The sequence below is a fragment of the Crotalus tigris genome, unplaced genomic scaffold, assembly GCF_016545835.1.
Source record: "Crotalus tigris isolate CLP2741 ecotype Arizona unplaced genomic scaffold, ASM1654583v1 scf7180000017735.2152567, whole genome shotgun sequence".
NCBI classification, from domain to species: domain Eukaryota; kingdom Metazoa; phylum Chordata; class Lepidosauria; order Squamata; family Viperidae; genus Crotalus; species Crotalus tigris.
The window spans coordinates 232,398-256,300 of NW_024096601.1; the positions used below are offsets into that span (position 1 = coordinate 232,398).

The 23,903-nt window shown below is 40.8% G+C and overlaps 2 protein-coding genes and 1 long non-coding RNA gene across 4 annotated transcripts in view; 1 reads left to right on the top strand and 2 right to left on the bottom strand.

Annotated features, from left to right (window-relative positions):
* The window catches only part of CD276 (CD276 molecule), a 29,227-nt gene extending 28,839 nt beyond the window's left edge, over nucleotides 1-388 (bottom strand). The window contains exon 1 of the mRNA XM_039339435.1: nucleotides 259-388. The gene's annotated coding sequence lies outside the window, so the exon portion shown is untranslated. The remainder of the gene's footprint in view (nucleotides 1-258) is intronic.
* The window catches only part of NPTN (neuroplastin), a 27,614-nt gene continuing 3,711 nt past the window's right edge, over nucleotides 1-23,903 (top strand). The window contains exons 1-6 of one of the 2 annotated variants that reach the window (XM_039339433.1): nucleotides 1-359; nucleotides 5,962-6,309; nucleotides 11,759-11,927; nucleotides 12,884-12,978; nucleotides 13,862-13,995; nucleotides 15,196-15,469. In XM_039339433.1, the coding sequence (XP_039195367.1) occupies nucleotides 266-359; nucleotides 5,962-6,309; nucleotides 11,759-11,927; nucleotides 12,884-12,978; nucleotides 13,862-13,995; nucleotides 15,196-15,469 (1,114 nt within the window). In that variant the 5' untranslated portion in view covers nucleotides 1-265. The remainder of the gene's footprint in view (nucleotides 360-5,961; nucleotides 6,310-11,758; nucleotides 11,928-12,883; nucleotides 12,979-13,861; nucleotides 13,996-15,195; nucleotides 15,470-23,903) is intronic. The other variant, XM_039339431.1, reaches the window with a different exon arrangement.
* Nucleotides 6,316-23,903, bottom strand: part of LOC120306346 — a 25,068-nt gene continuing 7,480 nt past the window's right edge. Inside the window, exon 3 of the long non-coding RNA XR_005556251.1 lies at nucleotides 6,316-6,943. This is a non-coding gene — a long non-coding RNA (uncharacterized LOC120306346). The remainder of the gene's footprint in view (nucleotides 6,944-23,903) is intronic.

The window sequence follows — 23,903 nt, forward strand, 5'->3', positions numbered from 1 at the left end:
GGCTCTCGCGAGAAGTGAGAGCGGAGCTCTCGCGAGACATCCGGCGCTGCCGCAGAAGGAGCCGCTTTGCCGCGCTGAGGGAGAAGGCAGGCGAAGGCGACGCCGAAGGGCGCCCGAGCCTCTGTCGCCCGCCTCATCCTCCTTCCTCCTCCTCCTCTTCCTCGTCTCCCCTTCCCTCGCCTCTCCTCCCTCATCGGCCGCCCCCGCGCCCCCTGCCCGCCCTTCCTCCTCCTCCTCCTCCTCCGCTCGCGGACTCACCGGGACGATGCTGCGGGGCCCGGCCTCCCTGCCCGCGGCCCTCTCGCTCCTCCTGGCCACGGCGGGGAGCCTCTGGCCGACGCCGGTCGGCGCGCAGAACGGTGAGGGAAGGCGGCCTCGGCGGGCGGGGGAAGCCGGGAGGGGGCAAGGAGCCGATCTGAGGCGACGATTGACAGGGGGCGGGGCCGAGGAGGGCGGGGCGCCTCAGGTGGGACAGGAGGGGGCGGGGCCAGGAGGGTCGAAGGAATTCTGCCGCTCGGCTCGTCCCTGGCAGGGCTGAGCGAGGCCGCATCTGATTGGGTCTTGGATGGGAGACCACTAGGACAGTGTTTCCCAAACTTGACAATTTTAAGGCATGTGGACTTCAACTCCCAGAATTCCACAGCCAGCGTTGCTGGCTGTGGAATTCTGGGAGTTGAAGTCCTCATGCCTTAAAATGGTCAAGCTTGGGAAACACTGCACTAGGACATCCCAAGCCACGTTTGGAAAAGGGAAAGAGAACTCAGGAGGGAGGCAGTGGCAGGAAAAGCTGCAGGGAGGTTATCCAGGGAAGGCCAGTTTGTTATCCCGGTTGCCCTTCCCCCCCCCCAGGGTGGATCTGTTGCAGCAAAAGGCAAAGAAGGGTCAAATGGACAAAGATGCTCAGGGTTTGGGCAAGGACCAGGGGAGAAGTAATGCCCTTGAAGCGTAGCCAGGTTGGGGGGTGGGTGGGTGGGTTACAGGCCATGTGGTCAGATGTGTGCATTTATCTACATTAGCCTGCCCTAATCCAAGCCCTCCAGATGTGCAGACACAAGAATCTGAGGTGGCGCAGCAGTTAAGAGTGCAGTACTGCGGGCCACTTTAGCTGACTGTGTTCACCAGGTCAGCGGTTCAAATCTCACCGGCTCAAGGTTGACTCAGCCTTCCATCCTTCCGGGGTAGGTAAAATGAGGACCCAGATTGTTAGGGGCAATGTAAATATATATATATACATTGCTTACTGGTGTACACCGCTTAGAGAGTGCTTGCACTTAAAGCGGTATATAAGTCTCATAAATAAATAAATAAATCTCCAGGCTGCACAGCTAAGAATTCTGGGAATTGTAGTGACAACAGGCCCGGATAAAATAGGTTGGAGGAGGTTGGGGACTAGAGGCATTGGAAATGGATGCAAGGGTAAATTGCCTTTAAGGTACTCCAGTTCATTGTTTGCATCATTGCTTGTTAGCTGGGAGAAGATGAAAGGGATGAGGAATACAGAAGCAAGAATGAAGAAGAGGGGCCGAGTACTGTTGTTAACATCAGTTGGCTTTATTGGGGAAACTGCTCTTGGATCATTGGCAATAAGTCCTGATAACCAAAAACCCAATGGCATTTATTGCTATAGGATTAGGAAACAGTATTGCTATATTGCTTTTAGTGATAGTCTGAAATTTGATTGAAAACTGCCCTCTATTTATACATGCAGTATGTAAGCTCTTTAATATCAAAATACAACATTACTTGAATTATCTGTAGAGGTGATCACAATGTTTGAACTGAAATACAGGAAGCATGTGGAAATCGGATGTACTTGCTAAGATTTGCTACAGGGCAATGCATAAAACAGTTTCCCAACTCAGTATGTCCTAGATGTGTTAGAACTGCAGTCCCTCAAAGTCCCAGCATGGTCCAAAAGTGCAAGATTGGCTGTTAACTCTGCAGGCTAGGTCCAGATCTCTGCATTGCCACAAGGCTGACTTATTAACCTTAAAATGGCTGATCTAGCTTAGCATGTTCCTAGAAGCTGATGGAAGGAAGGCAATAAAAGATAGATAAAAATCTGTGGCAGTATTAAGAGATGAGTTAGGGCAATAAGAAGACAATTAATTTAAATTGGCAAGAGGTTTAATAATATGGGTGGGTGGCAGCAAGGAAAGGACAGCAGAAGTAGAGGGTCAAGAATCTAGAATACACAAAATATATACAGTAGTTATCAGCTGAACCTTTTGGAGGAAACCGTGCTGCTCATGGAGGACCAAAAGGTTTAAAAAGAGAAAATATATATATTCTCCTATGTCCCTTTCCAGGCAGACAGTCAGTCCTTCTATCTTCAGTTGTTTAATGAGGAGGAAATTGGTCCATTTTAATGAGTATGTTACAGCTTTTCTGCAGCCTTTCTGTTCATTCCCAAGCTTTTTTCCCCCCAAAATGCCTAAGAATAGCTTAAGTATAAAGCAAAGAAACGTGGCAATGAAAATGTTTAGAGATGTCTGCATTGTAAGACAATAGCATGCTTTGTTACTGTCGGGATTCCTAAAGGAGTCTGTGTCACTGCTCTTTTGAATAATGGGTGCATTCTGTTCGATCAGATAGAACATCTGTATGCCTTGTGCTCCTTCACAACACGAGAGTTCTTCTGATAGGAAAATCTTTTCTGCTCCAGAGAACTGTGAGAAACATGAGTTTGCATCCGAGTGAGTGATGATTGTCAATAGAGAGAGTATAAAATGAATACAGGAAAGAAGATTCAGGAAGCATTTTTGAGGTAAAAGACCAAAAGATGAGCACTTAGGAGCAATATCACAATTGAACGCTGTAGTAGAAAATTGATTTGTTGTTTTGATACCAAAATTATACGGGTTTTTTTCCCTTTACTTTCTTCCCAGCATGACCAGTATTTTCAGAAAGACGGTTCTGAAAATGATAGAACGTCGATTTCTGAATTCTTCATTTTAAACAAGAAATTGAAGGGGGAGCTGTGTATGGCTTTCATTTTTTCCTGTGATTGTAGCAATTTGGAAAATGATATCAAAATATGAACTGCTTTAAATCAAGTTGACTAGAAACCAAGAAATTACAAATAAGAGTAAACCTGCAGTACTTGCAAAGAACCAGTTTGGACTGTTTATATTGTGTGCTATCATGCCAAATCTGCATGAAGGCAAAATTAGTAATAGAATTGTAGAGTAAGTGGTTAAATCTTAAAATTGTGGTCTAGAAATTCATTGAACAACTTTATGTGACAGATCACTTACAGACTTTGGATATATATTCCAGCTTTCTGGCAGATCAATACAAGAAGATGGTTTATCTAGTTTGCCTACATTTGGCAGTGTAAACAAGGATTGTTTCAAATCCTTTACAATAGAAATATTCAGACTTTTACTCTTTACTAATATATGACAATAACTGGCTTTGATAGGATGAAACAGTCTGCAAAAGCTAATGATAATAAGCAGGTATCTTCAGAATAGTAATTTACTTATATCATGAAAGTGAGACAAGACTGAAAACCTTTCTTTCCATGCATTTATTTGACCTTGAAAATATTACTGTGGGTAGTGCTAATGTTGAAAAGAACAAAGATCTCCATTTTGGTCATTGTACTACAGAGGATTGCTATTAAAATTAAAATCTATTGTCTTGAGTGTAGCTACTATAAAAATTGAAGTGGTCTGGGGCAAAGATACATTTAAATTAAGAAGTTTGCTAAGTAACATCAACTTATTATGCACATTTCACAAAAGTGTCTTGATAGCAGTGGTTAAATATAAATTCTACTCATTACACGACTTATATTTCAATATATACATTTAGTGCCTGTTCATAAGCACTAAATGTATATATTGCTCTTGGCTTCCATGTGAAACCATATGAAAGGATTAGCCTCCTAGATGGAACCCAAAAGCTTGAAAATACAAAGATCACTCAAGCAGAACTCATTTTGAACAACTCCACTTCTTGCTAACTGGTGTAGGATGCACAAAGCAAAGGAGGGATTCTGCTTGTAGTTTTATTAAGGCTATGTATATTTTAGCAGTACTGTCAGAACAGAGGGAGAATAGCTCAGCAGGAGAGTATAGCTACGCACAAGCCTGTATTATGATTCTGCAACATTATCATTATCCAGCAGAGCTTTTAGTGAGGTGATGCCTTTTGGGCCCATTAATAATTTATTATAATTATGGCCCATTCCATGACTTGCTGCATAGAACCTGCAGACAAAACTACCTTAAGATGCATAATGTTGGGATTTGTATTGTTGTTAGAGGCTTTTTTCAGAACGCCTTTCGGCTTGTAGAAATTATTTGCCACCATCGTGAAGGAACCAATTGAAGCTGATTGTACAAAATATCCAGGGTATTCAAAATTATTAAATAGGTATAGCACTAGTCAAGATTATAGCCATAGTCAGAAACTTACCTAGGTTTGCAGACATTCTGTTCAGTTGTGTTTTTATCAGAAGTCTGTTTCATACCTAGGTGGGGTTCCAGAACTGTGAAAGCAAAAATGTGGCAGCTATAGAATGTTACAGCACAATGCATATATATGTATAGCTAGCTGTACTGATTGAGTTTTTGCCACATTAGGATTGAAAATGTAGTTCCAAAGTTTTAACTGTAATTTTTTAAGAGCTTCTTCACTATTTAGAAGACCAGAAACTTTGCAGCAGCTACATTATTAAGAAATAATCAGCAGTGTAGAGTTAAATCAGCAAATCTTTTATACTTTTCTTGCCACCAAATTTGAAACTTGAATGCTTCCTGATCTCATACTGAGGTGCTTTGTCAAATTGGAGGCAAAAACTGAGTTCTACCTTGGCTTGATTTATACCATATTGACTTCCAACACTAGTTGGCTTACTTCATGGTTGAATGCATATTGGAATATGAGGGAAATGGCTATCTCTAACTCTCCAGGTGACTCAGTATATAAACAAGCAGGTAACCTTCTATGTTATCTTGAAATATTTTGCAATCTAGGTTAGGCATTGTTTGACTAACAGAAAAGTAATCTTATAACTTTAGGTAATTAGTAATCTAGATAATTAGATGAAGTGAGAGCCAGTTAAATGTAGTGGTTAAGGCATTAGGCTAGAAACCAATCTCATCCTGCCTTGGGCACAAAGCTAGCTCACATGTACTTGGACATGGGATTGAGAACAAACAAATTCTTAGTCATTATGCAAAACCACATATCCCTCTTACACTATTTTGGTTCCAGAGCTCAAAAGATACTAATTTAAAGGAACTGAAAATGCTGATTCAGTTCTGAGGAATTGGTTGGGAGGGGGGAAGTAGAGATCTACATGGCACGGGATAATTATTTGGTGTGTGACTATAACAGTAGCATGATTGTATGCCTAATTTTTGCAGCTTTGTGGATCCATTTATTTTTAATCAGCCTAAGTTTACAGTAATACAGCGACTATTGCAACATAAGAATTCTTTAACTGCTGGTTGCTATAAGATGTTTAGGACAATTTATCTGACTATCATACCACCCTCTGGGCTTGAAATAAGAGGAGATCAAACCACAAGCCTAGTGAAGCACTGGTTATAATAGAGAGCTTTTTCTAATCCCAATGTTAAATCCAAAGGAGATAATAAAGGAGAATTATTGAAGTGTAAACAAAAGGAGTTCCTGATAACCCAGTTTTTACCTCCTCCCTTGGAGCTATTATTATTAGATGCAACGAAGAGAAAAATAAATAGATCTCTTTCTGTTGCAGACTATAAATAAATCTGTAAAATCTGATGGCTTGTCTCCCCCCTCTCACTTTTCTTCTTTTGAACTCACACTATAACCACTGTTGTAGATGGGCTTGTCTCTCTTTTTGTTTTGGGTTTTTTTTTTGTGTGTTTCTGGAATTTCATTTGCTTTCTTTATAAGATCTGTTGTTGTTTTTTTTCCCCTGTTCATTCGTCATGGCATTTTTGCTGCCCCTTTCCTTTCTAGCTGGGTTTGTCAAGTCGCCTATGTCAGAGACTAAGCTCACAGGGGACGCCTTTGAACTGTATTGTGACGTGGTTGGGAACCCCACCCCAGAGATCCAGTGGTGGTACGCAGAAGTCAACCGGGCTGAATCTTTCAAACAGCTGTGGGATGGCGCTCGAAAGCGCCGTGTCACCATTAACACGGCCTACGGGGTGAATGGCGTGAGCGTGCTGAGAATCACTCGTCTTACCTTGGAAGACTCTGGGACATATGAGTGCAGGGCGAGCAACGATCCCAGAAGGAATGACTTGAGGCAAAATCCTGCCATAACGTGGATACGAGCCCAGGCTACTATAAGCGTCCTTCAGAGTGAGTTCAGTTCCTCAGAGCAGTAGTGCTGTAGTCTCTAGAGGCACTCCCAGTGATCCTCACCCTCTCTCTTGTGACCCCTTAGTATCACCCACCGATTGTCTTTGTTGGAGGGGAGGGAGGGAAGGTGTGTTGATTCCTTCATTTGTGACGTGTCAGTTGTGTTTTTGTCACCTTCTTAATGTGTGTCCTCCTTCCTAGGATCAGAAGTATTGAGGAGAATCTGTGAAACTGTCTTCTAGGTCTTCTGAAAACAAGATGGTATTGGAATGTTTGTTTCCTTTTGCTTTCATTCTTTTCTTTTTGAAAAAAAAACAACTTTTTATAGTAGGCTTTGTGCTCTCCTAGTTTCTCCACGAGTGCCTTTTCTACTTTGTGTTAATTCTTAACCTAACCATTTCTTTTCTTTTTTTTATTTCATTTATTGGGAAATCATGGAGTTGCCTTCCTTTTCGTCGTGGCTTTAAGTCCATAGGCTCTTGTCTGCATCTTTTATGATCTGAAAAATGTTGGATTTTCCCTTTAAAGCTAGTCAGAAGTTGTTTTTTTATACAGACAATACATACTGAAACTTCCCAGATGTTGAGTCTCTGCTTATAGTACTTTCCTTGGTGCCTCTGAAGCTACTGGTTACCTACAATACAAAAGAGGCAGTCAAAAGCCTTTTCTTTCTCATCCCCTTCCTTTAACACTCACTTATGTATCTTCACGTACAAAGCTAAACGGCATGGGTGATCTTGTAACCAACTTTTTTTTATTAAGCCATTGATTATATCAAATGCCTTAGAAACCATGATTACATTCTAAAATGTCTGAGGTGGGTCCTTAACGGCCCCATCGCACAGAGAACAGGCCAATGAACTGTACTGCGTTATGAAGCAAGCGGCAATAAAGAGTTAATATGTACTGTCATAGGATTTTTATTTTGAAAGGTGGCATATAAATTCTTAAAATAAAAATGAATATTCGGTATACAGTAAATTTCACTTTTAGGAAAGATTGGACAACTTCTTGGGGGATTAGGCAATTAATATCTACTAATGCAAATGGATTACTTCCCGATTCATAGGAAATTTATCCTAAATATTGGAACCTGGGAAGCCAACAAACGAAGGAAAACTATTTCCTCTAATTGAGGACTGTAAACTTCCCAAATGCTTGACTAGAGGGGTCCCAATTTATTTTTTTATTTTTTATTTTTTGCCTTCTGTCGAAGATTCAATTGGTATAGTCAATGCCCTGCAGATTTATTTTGTGTCCATTATGTAGATAATTTTCAAACCTCATTGTTCCCCCCTAGAGCTGCTGTTAGAAACCCTTCTGTCTTACCATTTATGCTGGTAAATCTGGAAGTTTCTAGTTCTGAGGCAGATATGATGACTCTGCATCTGCCTTTTTGAGATTTTTAAAAGTTTTTTTTTAGAGTCCAGGATCTACAAAACAGCAGAACCTATTAGGGAATGAGGCTTGTAGGACATTTGACAACATGGTGTTTAATACCGAAATGGATCTTTCTTTCTTTCTTTCTTTCTTTCTTTCTTTCTTTCTTTCTTTCTTTCTTTCTTTCTTTCTTTCTTTCTTTCTTTTGAGTGCCAGGCCCATCTCCATTGAAGGCAAGGCTTACAAGAGAAATTCTACATTGATCTCAAAAAGCAGGCAAGAATATAATGGAAGTAACCTTGATTTTTTTTTTTTTTTTTGACATCTCAGAGATATGAATCCCTGCTTTCTTTTACTATAATACTATTAATTGGTTAAAAAGTTCAGGGGGAGTCTGTCAGCACCTTTTCCAGCAAGCAGGTTTTGTTTAAAATCATATCTTTTTGTAAACTGTTGCTCCATCAGATTCATGGATTGGCTAAAGTTAAACCAATCATAAACACTGGTCTGTAATGTCAGCATTCATATCAAAAGCATAATCTCAGAAGTAAGGCATTACTTTTAGAAGCTTTTAGAAAGATTACTTTCTTGTAGCAATTTACCTTCTGTATAGGTATGTAGATAAAAAAAATAGTTACATTGAGTAGGATATATTGTATTTTGGTACTGTATCTGTATCAAAATGGAGTGTTACAGTATATCAAAGTGTTACAGTGTATCAGAGACTGATGTGTGAGAAAAAATTGCCCACACAGTATATAAGGAATCATGTAAATGTGAAATATTCAGAAAACAGGTGGAAATTGTTTTTTTTTTTTTCTTATTTGTTGTGGCTTATAGCCTTCTCCTGGGCCATGCCATGAAAATAAATCTGGCAATTTAATCTGGATTTTTGATCATAGTGCTGCACCATAAATGTTTTCTGTGTAAACAGAACAGTACAAAGTATACATTTATTAGGATATAGAAAGCAAGCCTATGTTACTTTCTTTGCAGAGCATACAAGCTCCTATTATAGAAGACTTAAAGAACTTCCTGTAGTATATGACTACAACTGATGGGGAAAGCATACAAAACTTTTTTTTTCATGAATTAACACGTCTCTAGTTAGAAATTGGCAGTAAGAACAGCTAACAGTAGAGGATTATTTTATAAAGAGCAAGAATCAGTTATGTGTAATGCTGACATGTACATTATATACAAACATTATGATACATTTTTAATAACTAAGAGAAATACTGGATGGTCAGTTTGATTTTCCAGTAGTAGTTGCATGCTTGTCTTAGTATCAGTTTTATATTATCATTTTGCTAAAATGCATTAAACAGCATGCAATCTAAAAATTAGTATTCTGAAAGCATTTTTTTAATAATATAGAAGAATAATTTTTTGAAACCCAGAATTCTTGAAACTACAACTGCTTGTATTACCCATTTCTAGGAGATACTCTCTGCTCCCAAAGTCTTATGTAGTATTTTCCCATTTACTTCCTTTTGCTTTGTTTCTAACTCTTATTTTAACAACCAGTAGGAAAATATAATATCAGTCTTACCCAGACTGATGCCCTTCAAATATATTTGGATTATAATCCTCAGAATTTCTAATCAGCATAGCTCTTGCATCAGATTAGAGAATACAAGGCTGATTTATAAATTTCTATGTTGGGTGGAGTTGTTTGTGTTCTTGAAAAATATTATTAGTGCCATATTTCATATTGCATGTAGCTGCTTTTCATCAGGTGCCTCTTGCGCACTTATTTAATGTTGTTTAATCTGTATGGTGGGTTTATGAAGAAATGTTTTAACTCATCAGTGGTAAAATAATGGAACTTTCCAAATAAATTTGGGAGGAACTCTAGCTAGTAATGTTTTCCACTGAGCGTGAGATTTCCTAGTGTTCAGGCTGCAGCGAGAGCAAATGCATTAAGTATTAAGTGTTCCACATGGGCAACTTGAAAATCAGGTTTCCCTTTTGTGGATTTAGTTATATAGATAGCTAGTACAGTCATATGCTACTAACAAGACGTGTCTAAATCTCTCCTGTTCTCTATTACAGTAACCAGCATGTTTATCCTGCCACTCTTTTCTCTTCCTGAAAATAATATGTGTCAGGACCACCCATAAAATCAAATGTGTTTGCAACGCATTCTGTGCCAGAAGTAAATCATGACAAGTCTTTCAAATTCTTGTACTATTTCTTTACGCAATTATTTTTAAATAGGGTGGCATGGCTTTGTACTACATCATCTGAGACACTGGCATGGAATAAATGCTTAGCAGTGGGTCTTTTTTTTTTTAAGGATGTTTTAAGGATTTTTGCTCTACCAGTACTTGGTTTAATCCTGCAGTCTGTGCGTGAACACATGTAATTGCAGAACAAAGATTATACTGCTGGATTGGATGGATTCCAAAGGTCTAAAGTATAAAACACAGCGTAAATATAAAGGAAGGATAAAAGAGGTGCATAGCCTTATTTTGACCTGCACGGTGAAATGTTCTTGCTTCAGAGGGATTTGGGTGGGACTGGGTCAAGACAAGGCACATTCCTTAGTTCAGTGGTTCTCAACCTGTGGGTAGGACCCCATTTGGGGTTGAACGACAATTTCACGGGGGTCGCCAAACAACACAGTCCGCCATTTCCCCCCCTTTTCCTTAGCTCTGCTACTCCCTTTTATTCTATTGGCTTTTGAAAGCCAATAGAATAGACTGTCTTGAATAGAGTCTAATTCTATTGGCTTTCAAAAGCCAATAGGAATTGTCTAGGCTGTCTCTGCCCTGCAGAGCCCGCCAAAAGTCCCATTCTGCAAATGGTGCTGCACCAGTTGAGCAGTCCTTGACTTATGACCGGTTGAGTAGTCCTTGACTTACGACCGGTTGGGGGTCGCGGCATTAAAAAGGTTGAGAACCCTGCCTTAGTTGAAGGGTTGGGATAGCAATACATTGGGAATGTGACCACTTTCTACCTAGTAAGGCAAGTGGCCGTACATATAATCCGAAGTAAAAAGCCAGGCACCTCTGCCCAAGCCTTGCAGAAGACCTTGCTGCTCTAGGACTGAAACGTGTAAATTTGGTTTGCTAACTCTGTGCAGTTCCTCTTTCAAATACTTTATGTAATCTGATCACAGGAAAATCCTTACGTTAATTGGGGGAAAGGTTTCAACTTTTTCTCCCTCTCTCTCTCTCTCTCTCTCTCTCTCTCTTTTTTTTTTTAGGTAAAGGGGTTGGTAGAAAAGGGATCCCAAGGAACACAACAGGGCTCTAAGAAGTTAACGCTGTGGGGCAAGGCAAACTGAGAAAGGGAAGGGGGGAGGGTGTTCCTTACTCATCATCTTACATAGGTTGTCCTCAGTACCATAGAAAATGGGAAGAGTAGATTTGCTACGAAACATCATGGTTGCTGCTGATTCCAAAATGGTACCAGCTCTACTTTGGGGTACTAGCCAAATAAACTTTGTTTTCTATCTCATTATAGTTTAAAATCTGCATTATGCAATTGGTGATTTGAAATTGTCTTCCATTATTGAGACACTGAAGGGTGTAATGGCACGATTTTCTTTGCTAGCTTCTTAGAAGACTGGCCTGCTAACACCAGTTGGGGGGGGGAGAGAAATTGCATTTTATGTTCTATTAGATGTGTTTCTCTTGCAGCAAGATCCTTCAACCTAGAACGATGTGTGAAAGCACCCAAAGATTTTATTTTTTTAAAATGGATTAGACTGCATGCTTGCTATATGTTCTTGTGCTATTTTATTTTTCATTTCCCCTTAGTTAGGCTAAAAACAAAAAAATACCAACATATATTCTTTCTTTCTTTCTTTCTTTCTTTCTTTCTTTCTTTCTTTCTTTCTTTCTTTTTGCCCTTTTGTATCAGTAGACTAGTCCTTGTTTTTTTTTTCCCCCTCTGCTGGTCAGCTGTTCATTGTACGACTTGATGCCATCTGAGCTAGTAAAGTTAGTTTTCTATGTCTAGTTTGTTTCCTTCCCAATTGCTCTGCCTTTTCATTGTGCCATGTAGGGCATTTGAGTCGGGTGAAAACTGACAGCTCTTTTAATATGTCTCTTTCTTCTAGAGCCCCGGATCAATTCCAGTAACGAGGTGACCATTACTTCCCCTGCAATTCCTATCCTACTACAGTGCAACCTCACCACTAGCCCCAGCCCCCTCCTTCACAGCTACTGGGTAAAAAATGGAGAAGAGATGCCAAGTACCATAAAGAATTCAGACATGACAGAATACAAGTAAGTCTGAAAAGTAATATTTCATCTCTGAAAATTCAGTGGCGCTTCTGCCGAAGTGGCCGAGTGGCCTGTTGGTAGCTGAACAGCTCTTAATAATCAAAACGAGCAGCTTTAGCTAAGGAGATTTAGATACGGTGCACATCCAGTCCTCCAGTCTTCTGTAGAATGGCACAAAGAAATAACATCCAAAACTTTACAAATGCTGTTGGTCAAGGGGTAGGCTTGGTGCCATGCGTTGTTTGTTTCTTTGTCCATTAACCAGCAGAATGCAGGTAGTCCTTGACTTACGACCACAACTGAGCCCAGAATTTCCGTTGTTAAGTGAGACAGTTGTTAAGCGAGTTTTGCCCCATTTTACGACCTTTCGTGCCACAGTTCTTACGTGAATCACTGCAGTTGACAGGTTAATAACACAGTTGTTACGTGAATCTGGCTCCCCCATGGACTTAGCTCGTCAGAAGGTTGAAAAAAGTGATACACTCACTTTAGAATAGAACAGAGCTGGAAGGGACCTTGAAGGTCTTCTAGTCCAGCCCTCTGCTCGGGGAGGAGGATCTATACCATCTCAGACAAGTGACTGTCTCGTTTCTTCTTCAAAAATCTCCGGTGATGGAGCGCCCACGATTTCTGGAGGCAACTTCTGTTCCACTGGTTGATTGTCCTCTTTAAAGTAAATGTGATAATTTGATTATTTTAACACAGCTTTTTTCTTTTAAAAAAAAAACATAATTTAAAATAGTTCAGAACTTCAGTTTTAAAGAAGGAAGGTCCTATTTAGAATCCCCATTGGCTCTGTAGAATATTAAGGAAAGTGCTCTTTTCAGGATTTCTTATATAGCATTGCATTTATAGGTGTGGAAATTTTCCAGCAAAGAAAACAACTGAGTATTTGTGGCTTCCTAAACCTGGCTAATTTGTCACCTGCTCTTCTGATCCATGTTTCTTTTTCTTTGCAGAATCTCAAAGCCTAGAGCCGATGATTCAGGCGAATATTTGTGTGTATTTGTATTTGCTGGCTCCCCCACAGCAAATGCTACAATAGAAGTGAAAGGTACCCATCATTTTTAATTCATTTCCTTTGTCTTCCTCTTTTTAAGCCTTAGCTTCTAAAATTCTCCTTCTGCAATTCCTCCTGGAACATTTTGTTGTATTTTTTTTTTATTTAGTGCTTCCAGTCTTTACGTATTATGAGCACTCACCCATCCTCAGACAGTGGAACTTCTGAGAAATTGTTTATCTCCAAAATGCCAAAACCAAATATAGAAAATGTAAACTCTTGCTAGATAACCTCAGTAGTGTGCCTTCTTTCTGTAGGCTTTCATTTTGCTTAATGAGCTAACGGATGTTCTAACGGATCTTTTGAAGCTGCTAAAAAAAGTATCCTTGCTGCAACTTTCTCTAAGACGAAGTGTTTTCCTGTAGGAATAAATGCTATGTCTTCCAGCCTAGTCCTAAATTGTTTAGGATTTTTTGCTCAGAAGAGGATATAGAATTATCTGTCTTTTAAGAATGAGAGCATTTTTTTTCTGGCTTTAGTTTATTGCTCCACGCTGTTCTGCTGTTCAGTACAATCTAATTCCACATCTGAAAGCTTTCCCCCAGACTTTTCTAGACACTAATGGCTTACTCAGTGAGGGGCAAGACATTAAAAAACAAAATCCAGAATTGAACACGAATACGCTGCAGACTCTCCATTGCATAATCGTTCAATGTAAAATGGAAGGACGCTCTAAATAAATAACCAGTGGAAAGCTGAATATATTAAGTCAGCGAAAGGCCCACCGCTGTGCTTTCGTGAGTTTTGAACAGCGGGTGACCATTTTGAATTTCATTATATAGGGTTGTGCCAGTTCTATGGAGGAAATGGACTGAATTATAGACCGTTCTCTTTTTCTTTTCTTTTTTTTTCCCTTTTCCTTTTTTGTGTCTCTTAGCGGCTCCCGATATTACTGGGCATAAGCGAAGTGAGAACAAGAACGAAGGGCAGGAGGCATTGATGTATTGCAAGTCTGTTGGCTACCCACATCCACAGTGGATGTGGTACAGAAAAGTCAACGGGATGTCTGTGGTGAGTAGAAGATCGAACTCCACTAGGTAAGCTCAGCTGTTGGCTGAAGTTTGCAATGCGAGGCCAAGGAATGAAACTGTTCCAGTATTGTTGCCTTCTAATGATAGATAATTCTCTCTTGTTCTGCAAAATGGGGTTTTTTTTGGGTGGGGTGGTGGGGGGAAGCTTTCTATTTGTTCATTAAACTTGAGATATGAAGATGAAAACTGAAGACTTCTTAAGAGCAAAGCCAGGCGTGGTCCCTGCACCAGATGCTAAAAAATGTGACTTCTAGGCAGGAAATCTCTCTCCTGCTTTCAAATGCAAAACAAGAATCCAAACATCCAATCGCGTATGGCTTTCCTCAAGCTTTCTGCATCCTTTTCTGACTAACCCAACCTTGCTTTCCCCTCAGAACTGTTCTTCCATGGCTATTTGAAATTCAGGTAATCCTCGACTTACAACAGTATATTTAGTGACTGTTCGAAGTTACAACGCTACTAAAAAAAAAATGACTTATGGCCGTTTTTCAGTGTTGCAGTGTCCCCATAGTCACCTGTTCCAAATTCAGACGTTTGGCAGCCGACTCATATTTATGACGGTTGCAGGGTCCTGGGGTCCTGTGACCATCCCCTTTTGCAACCTCCTGACAAGCAAAGTCAACGGGGGAAGTCAGGTTCGCTGAACAATCACGTTATTAACTTTACAGCTGCAGTGATTTACTTAACTATGGTAAGAAAGATGGTTAAAAAAAAAAAAAACCCGGTCTCGCTCAGCCACAGCCATCTTGAATAAGATACTGTGTTCATGAGATATGGACTGCCTCATGTAGATAATAAAGCACATTAAATTGCAATTATACAGAAAGGAACACTGCCTAAACTGTGTGATAATTCTGGACCAGCCATGTGAGATAAGATAAAAATTTTAAAAGGGTGGTCCTGTCAATAACAAATGCTCAATTGTGTCCGTAAGTCGAGGATATACCTCTATATTTGTCATCTCCCACCACAAATGAATTTAAAGAGGTTTTAAAAGGCAGGGAGACCTCAGCAAGTTGAGTGACTGTGGTAATGAGTTTGCCATGCTTCCCTCATGCCCAGCTGACCAAGCTTTTGGAACGAGGAACGTTAAGCTTGTTCAAAAGATGGGATGTGGGCCTATAGCAGAATAATTGGAACGCTTTGGTAATTTTGCTGTGGCTTACCCTTTTCTCATTAGGGTATTGACAACTCTTCCGGTCGCTTCTTCATTACCAACAAAGAGAACTACACCGAACTCAGTATTGTGAACCTCCAGATCAACGAAGATCCTGGTGATTACGAATGCAATGCCACAAACCCCGTGGGCACGGCCACTGAAATCACCATCCTGCGTGTACGCAGTCACTTGGCTCCTCTCTGGCCCTTCCTGGGAATTCTGGCAGAGATCATCATTCTTGTGGTTATCATAGTGGTTTATGAGAAAAGGAAGCGGCCAGATGAGGTTCCAGATGGTAAGTTTCTTCCACACCGCTATGTTTACCGGGAACCGGGTCCCTCTTCTTTTTCCTTGGGGAGCCTTCCCTTTTAAAAAAGGTGGCGTTATCGAGCCATAGTTCCAAATTTCGGGCTGCTCAAGACTGCTGGAAAATCCTTGTCCCTCAGTCCTCACATGTGAGAAGCCTTGACAGAGACAATACTGAAATATTTTTATCTTTAAAAAGACTTGTCAGGCGAGGGAAAATCAGGAAGTCCAGGCAGTTCAAACAAATATAAAGGTTTATCGGGAGCTGGTGATCTCTGCAAGAATCTGAACTACAGTCAGGGGAAATTAGCGGGAATTAAGAATAGAAGGAATTCAAGGTGGGATGAGATCTCTTGTGGGCACACAGGGACTCGAGACTGATGACGCATTTGACCCCTCCCTCCCTCCCTCTCTCGGGCTCATCCTGGTTGTGTCCTACAGACTTCTTCCTAGCAAGTGAGGCATTTTAAAGACAAGGTTGCTTGTTACTAAATTTGCCATGCGAGGAAAAGAAAGAGGATTTTTTTCAAACTAATTGATACACGTTTTAAGATCTCATGATCGCAGATACGTGCAACCTGCTTTTTGCATGAAAAAAGATCTAATGCTTTAAGCAACTAAAACACATCGTAATGGAAAGCTTTTGCTCATAACTTGCATTTTAAATGGTAGAGATGGGTAGCCTTTTGAAATTGTTCACTGAACCCCACAGTCATCTCATAGCCATCCCGTAATCTTCTGCTTAAGACACCTTGGCGGGAGTGAAGCTTTAATCTTAATTTTATTTCCCCACTGCATGAAGCCCATTCTTCTCAATATGGCTGTTTCTTTCCTATTATTATTTGTGAGGAGACAGTAGTCTGTTCTGTCTTCTAATTCAGTGTTTCTCCATCTTAGCAACAATAAGATAGGTGGACTAAGGTGTGGAAACACTCCTAGCTAATGGCTAGCTGCCTAAGTGGACCTGTCTATATGACAAGCCATAGAGAGACATTCACAATTGAGGGTTGTCTGTCTGTGTGTGAAATATTAATTTATGAGAAACAATAGAAAACCATGAACGTGAGCCAAAAATAAATGGTATCTTCCTTTTAAATGGGAAAGTTATTTTAGAAATAAATTGTTGGCAACTCCCATCTAACATCTTGAATAAGATACTGTGTTCATGAGATAAGGACTGCCTCATGTAGACAATAAAGCACATTAAATTGCAATTATACAGAAACGAACACTGCCTAAACAGTGTGATAATTCTGGACCAGCCATGTAAGATAAGATAAAAAATTTAAAAGGGTGGTCCTGTCAATAACAAATGCTCAAAGCATCATAATGGATTCCATCTGACAGCCCTGTTTTTGCATAGCTGCCTTGGCAAGATGTTCAGCTTTTGGGAGTGAGCAGGTCAAAAGAAAAGCTGCTTTGGAAAGTTTGTAGAAATGTTTATATACATAAAATCTAATAATGTATTTAGGAAACCTATATAGCTGCCTACTCGCAACTCTAGGTTTACAAGCAATAAGATAACCTTTATTGTCATTTTTATACTGTGGGCACAAGGGCACACATCAAAAATGAAATTTAGTTCAATAAAAGCACAAAATAAAGTAAAAAAAAGAACAATAACGCACAGACACACACACAATAATGGCAGTTTTTGTTCTTCCAGTTTCCAAATACACATGCATCTCTTCTGGCTTGGGCATGAATTTTAGCTTGGTCAACTGAAATATATAGCCTATATCCAGAAATATACAAGTCAAATCTTTTCAACAGTTCCCAGTCCCCTTTTTAAAATGCCCTTTTTATTTTATTGTTCTGCTTCTCTGGGGTTCATCCAGCAGTGGCATTAACTGCTAACCATGACAGCTATACAGTGGCTGAAGGAAAATTGCTTGCTTGTATGTTTGCCTACTACCATGGACCAATGCAAGTTCTTTCCATTCAGCCAAAAGAGGTAGAAAGGATTGTCTGTTTCTGCTGCAGCTTCCTGGCCAGGCAGCTTTTTGATAAGAAAGGAGGTGGGGTGGGGTGGGGTGGGGGTGGGTGGGTGGGGGGTTGCTAAGCTCTTCACTTCTAACAAGATGCAAAGGGAATTGGGTTGGCGCCAGCTTTAAATTTGGCATGAAAGCAGTCGTGCACGGTCTCCTTTTGAAGAGATTATTTTGTTTTGTTTGGAGAAGCATTTCCTGATGCTGGACTGGTCTTCTTCATTTGAACACATTTCTAGACAGATGCACGTGCCAGGAATGTGTGTAGACATTCTGGAGAATCCCTTTGGCTTTTCAATGGCTTGAGAGTTTGCTTCCTGACTATGATGGGATCTGGCAGTGGACAATAGGGATACCCTTAAGGATGCATTTCCTCGCCTTTGCAACTGAAGCTTCCTTCTAAGCTTACGGGGACTTCCTTACTGAGCTTCTGAAGAACTTAATTTCAAGACTTGCCATCTCTCAGGAAGGAATGGCTATTTCCTTTTGGCTGTTTCAGTTTTTGCACGAACTATTGGGGGGGAAACCACACAGAATGCACTAACACCTCTGAAGAAGCCACTGGGTCAGTACTCCCAACCCTAAAATGCTGGGCTTAAAACCTAAAGCCCTTCCTCCCTCATCCGTGGGTATGTGCTTCACCTTTAGGGCCACAACGCATCCTTGGGGGGGGTTGAGTCACTTGTGGAACCCAAATTCCAACAAGCAGGCGAACATAAGAACAAAGACTCCGAGACAAACGTGCACAACTTTGTGTTGGTTTAAATTTATGTGTAATTAATTCAGAGAAGCGTGATTGACAGGACCACGCCTGATAATTTTCTCCTTTCTGTCTGCCAGCTGCAGTGGAGGATATCTGAACCGGGCACCTCCTGCACGGATGTTGGCACATGCTTAACAGAAATGATTCGTGAATAACAGTTACGCATAGCTCAGTGTTCTATTTTGTCACAGTGAGCAGTTACTATCAGGCCCAGGCCTGCCATCCTCCTTGCCCTTAGGATCCCATTTTGAGCACCGAAACCAAGAATAGGAAAGCGAGAAGGCACCTACGGCTAGTCCTCGACTTAACAAAAGTTCGTTTAGTGACCGTTCAAAGTTACAACTGCGCTGAAAAAAGTGACTTAGGACCAGTTTTCATACTTGCGACTGTTGCAGCGCCCTCCCCGGTCACGTGATCAGAATTCGAGCACCTGGTAACTGACTCGTATTTACGACGATTGCAGTGTCCCCGGGGGTCCCCTTTTGTGACCTTTTGACAAGCAAAGTCAATGGGGAAGCCAGATTCACTTAACGACTGTTTGACCCATGTAACAACTGCAGTGATTCACTGAACGTCTGTGGCAAGGAAGGTCCTAAAATGAAGCAAAACTCACTTAACAAATGTTTCGCTTAGCAACAGAAAGTTTGGGCTCAGTTGTGATCCTAAGTCGAGGACTACCTGTATTTGAAAATGCGATTAAACGGATAATTTAGTGGCGTATTAGTGATTCCAAGGGTGTGAGGTTAGTCTCTTGGTTTAATCCATTTATTGCACCTCTGTCTTCCCGGCGAGCTTCTGTTATGTTGGAACTGCATCCTCAGAAATTCCCAGCCAGCCTGCTGGAAAAAAAAAATCCTAATTTCCCTATAGAAATGGCCAGGGCTTGACTGTAACTCTGTTTTGAGCTCTCCAAAGACACCTCATCTACTTCACCAAACCAGCATAAAAATCTAAGGTTGCTGTATTCAAAAGGAGGGTTTGACTTCATTGTTGAGCAGCTATTTGTGCCTTCTTTCTCTGTGTGAGACAGTTGCATGCTGTGTGTGGAGAGTGTTCTTCGATTTAACTCCGTTCTGATGGTTTTGTGAATCGGGCTAGCCTCAGTGGATTCCTTTTGTACTCCCAACGACACGGCAGACCGAATTGGTCCAGATATATCTGAGACATCCTTTTATTACCTGGGTATTCTCAGTGTAGTTGGCGTTCCCTACATGAAAACACTTTTAACCTTGACTTTCCAACGTCCTAGATTTCGGTGTTCCTTGGAGCGGTGCTGAGAAACTGCCTCCTTCACTATTTTATGTTCAAATCAACGGCTACTGATTCAGAGAGAGAAATGTCCTGCACATTTTGATGTATATACCACATGCGCAATGGGCACTTTTGCTGTGTTGTGCTGGAGTTATAAAAAAAGCAGAAATGAATTTCTGCAATCATTGCAGAGGAGGTCTTTGTGATACTTTTCAATAACTCATTGGGCTGTAGCTTTTGTTACACAAACAGGGACATGTCTTCATGTTACATTCAAGTGGTTCCATTCCTCTGGCCCTGCTCCTTTCTTCTTATTTCATTCTATCAAGTCTAGTGTATGATGGCTTCCTTGGGGGGGGGGGTCTTTCTATTGGATTAGTGATAAATCAACAAACACATACTTTTCTAGAAGATATGTGTTTTGAATCAAGAAGTAAAAACTTCAGCTGGTTTTCTTCCAGCTCCCCTCTGTGTTAATTTTAGCCTTAAGGTACGGTGCCATGTCGTTTTCCTGTTTGAATTGTTTTGCAATTTGGAATAAAATAAAGAATGCATGGTTTTCTTTCCTTGGCAGGGCAGCTGCCCCATTTTTATTGCATTTTGTTCTAATACTGATTTTTCTTGGCTTGATCCTGGTTATAAATAATAATGTGAAGAAAGCAATTTAAACATTCCTCTTCTTCCTTCCTTCCTTCCTTCTTGTCAATTCCACACTCATCTAACCTCCTTAGCAAAAAGTGTGTTTTGCTTGCCTGAAAGCAAAGGAATTGTTGCTTACAACTGAGGTTTCCTTGTATGCAGAACGCACAAAAAGCCAAGCTTAATGAGTGGCTTTGTCCTTTTATCCCAGGTATCAATTTTTATAGATGCTCTTTCCAGCCACTTTGATTGATTATGGCCAGATGTTACTGCTATTGTTAAATACCAGTAATGTCCCCAGTGCCCCCACAGGCAGGTTTCTATAAAGGTTTTAATATGTTGCAGGCATGTGCATTGTAGCATACAACTGGGCTATTTATGGGAAATATCCCCCAAGTTTTTTTAAAAAATATGTTTATTGTTCTATGCATTTTGGGCTGTTGAAATGTTAAATCAGGTTACTCATAATAGTTTCAAATTTTCTTGGCTTTTACAATAGTTTTCCCTGAAATAGCTATGTATTTGTCCAACACGGTGTTCCTCCCTTTAAACGATGGTATCCAACTTAACGTGATAGCATACTCTTCTGTAGATTTGTTTTTATACATGGTCCTTATTTAGCGACGACACTTGAGGTCAGCAACTTCGTTGTTAAGTATAGTGAAACCGCAATTGTGTTTACAATCTGACTTCTACTTCCTTTTGCTACCTATACCTGCAAAGGTCATAAATAAGGATTGGTCCTAAAATTACTTTTTCATCACTGAACAGTTGCTAAAGGGGGCAGCCACTAAACAGGCACTGCCTGTACTATTGAGGATCCTAGTCCGCGTTGATTGATGGACCTCCGCAAGAAGATCCACTGATTGCTGCTTAGCAAATGCATGCAGTGTGTGGCCTCTATTCCTTGCGCTAATCCTGGTTAGGAAAAAAAGGGGGGGGGCATTTGTTTCCTTCTCTTTCCTCCCCTTAACGGGGTTCCTTCCTTCACTATCCCCTTGTTTCTGATTTTTATTTTGCGCTCTCTCCTTGTCAGGTTGTGACAGGTCATAAATAAGAGAGATCTAGATCTAGGTTGTAGCAGGGCGTGGGGGAGATTTCCAAACCCGGGTCTCTTACAACATCTGTACATCTGTCTCCTCTGTGCTTGGGAAGAAGACAGGACAAAGATCCTTCTCTCCTGCCGACGCCCGATTACAGAGTCCCACTTTATAAGCCATTCTGCTGCTTGGGCAGAGAAACAAAAGAAAAACGAAACCTGGGTTTACAGTAGTGGCCAAAATTGTGGAAACCTTTGGGGAAAAGTGTACAGTAGGAATGCCACCTTTGGTTAAGTTTCCACCCATTTTCTTCTAATTTCTTTATAACTGTAGGCCTGTTCACTTAATAATACTATTTTACATCGCTTTCTGGGCAACCAGTCAACTCTTTGCACCATGACTTTAATTTTATTATGTTTTACAAGCTTACTAAATGAAAGAACACAAAAAACCCCCAACCAACTTGATAGTGATCACGTAACACCCTGACAAATGTCCTCCTCTCAGCTTCAGTACAGGACATCAATCACTGGATCCTATTGTGATCTGATTGGCCCATTGCCAAAACAAGAGGACACCCGATTGGGTCTCTAAACACTGATCCTCATTGGCTACAATCAGATGAAGGAAAGCTACCTGATATCAACCTAAGCAAGTTGTGCTTCCTTTTTCTGGTTATTTGGCTATACCTTTTCATAGAATACAGTACAGATAATTGAACAAACTATGTTGCATTACGTTCTTTATTAAATTATCTTTCATTGATATATAATTTTATGGTACTACTCAAAAAAAAAGTGGTGCTATTAGCCATCAAAGCTCAAAAATACACTTTTCCCAAAAGATTTCCACAATTTTGGCCACTACTGTAAAATCGACTTACTGATTAGCCTGTTCTTAAATCTCTTCCGCCTCCCCCTGCCCCTAAACCAAGTTCCTAAACCTCATTTCAAAAAAGCGAACGTCCCATATTTTTATATAGCGTGTATAGGATTTATGCTTGTCAATTTTGGAAGGGATGCCTTTGTAAAATTCAGCTTGTGATTTAAAAAAATAAAAAACTAAGACTGCTGCTCGGAAGGCTTCAAAGAAGCCATGCCTTTTTACACGCATGTCCTCTTCAGAGGTTCTGTGTTTTGGTGGCGGACTAATTTTTTTGTATCCTAGCGCCAACGTATAAAATGAGAAGTTGGGAGTCTTAACTTGATGACGTCAGTGGAATGCAAGAGGCAACGGTAGTCTGCACCTTGTAGCCAGGTGGAGCCCAGAGGCCTTTCTTAATTGACCTCCGGCTCAAATGCTAGCGAATTAGAGAATTACTAGAACCTGCTGAGTAATATTGTTATTTGTCAGTTACTATGACTTCTTTTTTTCCCCCTTTCAATTGCATCATTCCTTTAAAAATGGTGGTAAGTGAGAGCTTGCATGCTTTGGAGTTTGTTTCTTCTCCGCTTCAGTCTATACAATGCACAGTTCATGACGTTAACACTTTTCCTTAGTTTTTCGCCATTCCCATCCACCACTAATTTGGGCTTCAGTTTGCTATCGAACCCTCCATTTTTTTCTAAGTTGTTCCATTCTTTTTTTCTTTTCCTTCCTACACTTCTGTTTCTCCCCTTGACTGGTCAACTTCTCTAGGGGTTTGGTCCTTTTTGTCTGTCACGTCCTGTATATGGTGGGATCGATTTTTTGTAAAGGCGCAGTGGCTGACCCAGGAGCTATTGACCGACAAAGGCTTTCTATAACAGCCACGCTTGACTTGACTGGGCATAGAAAGGAGAAATGGCCATCTTGCCAGTCCACCACAGAGTTGCATGTCAACCGTATCTCCCCGAGCTCTGCCACTTAATGCATTCATGTTAGAGCATCCATCTTGCTTCCTCATGTAAAATCCAAGCCCAGTTTCGTTCCATTTGTAAGCTCATTCTTGTTCCACCTCCGTGTTTGAGGAACGGTCTGAGCTGTGCTCAGAATGCGTTAGCCAAAACGCTCCCCCAACCCCCCCCCCCCCCCCGTTTCAGGCTGCTGTGAATTGAAGCGAGGTTTCGAGCAGAATGACGGTTTTGAACAGGCCACTACTAACCCTGCTAATTCCTGGGGAATGAAAACTAAAACTTTTCCTCAATGTCAGCCCCAGCAAAGCTTCTACAATAGACCGTCTCTAGCTTAGGCTGCCTTTGAGAGCTTCGGGGGATTGAAAGATGTCTGTTGGAGGCGAAGCTTAGTTTTATCGTAATGTGCTTCCATGTTTTCAAACCTGACGTGTCTCTGTATATCTCCACTGTATATACAGCACATTGATGTCTGATTGTCCTTACTAGTCCTAGTTCTCTGTACCTTGTTCTGATAGTTTGCTGTGAGCAGCAGACTTCTGTGGACACGGGTGTGTTATTTTGGCTGTCCAGCTGTTAGTTTGTGGTTAGCTCTTTTTTTTCTTTTCTTTTGTTCTTCCTTTTTTTCCGTTCTGGTAACTGTGCGGGCGGTGGCTTAGCCGCTCCGTTGCCTCAAAGGTACTGATGGAGTAATGTTCAGCTTGGACCAACATTACTCCTAGTGTGTGCTCATGCAGTTGCTTACACTGTTAAAGACTGTAGTTTCCATAAATGCTTTGTGTGCCCTAAGTCCCCTTGTGGAATCCTGCTGAGTTTGTATCCAAACCACAAATTACAAGAAAGCTTTTTTTTTTTTAGCTTGCCAACTATCAATAAATAAAATAGTGATGTAATACAGAACAGGTTGCCA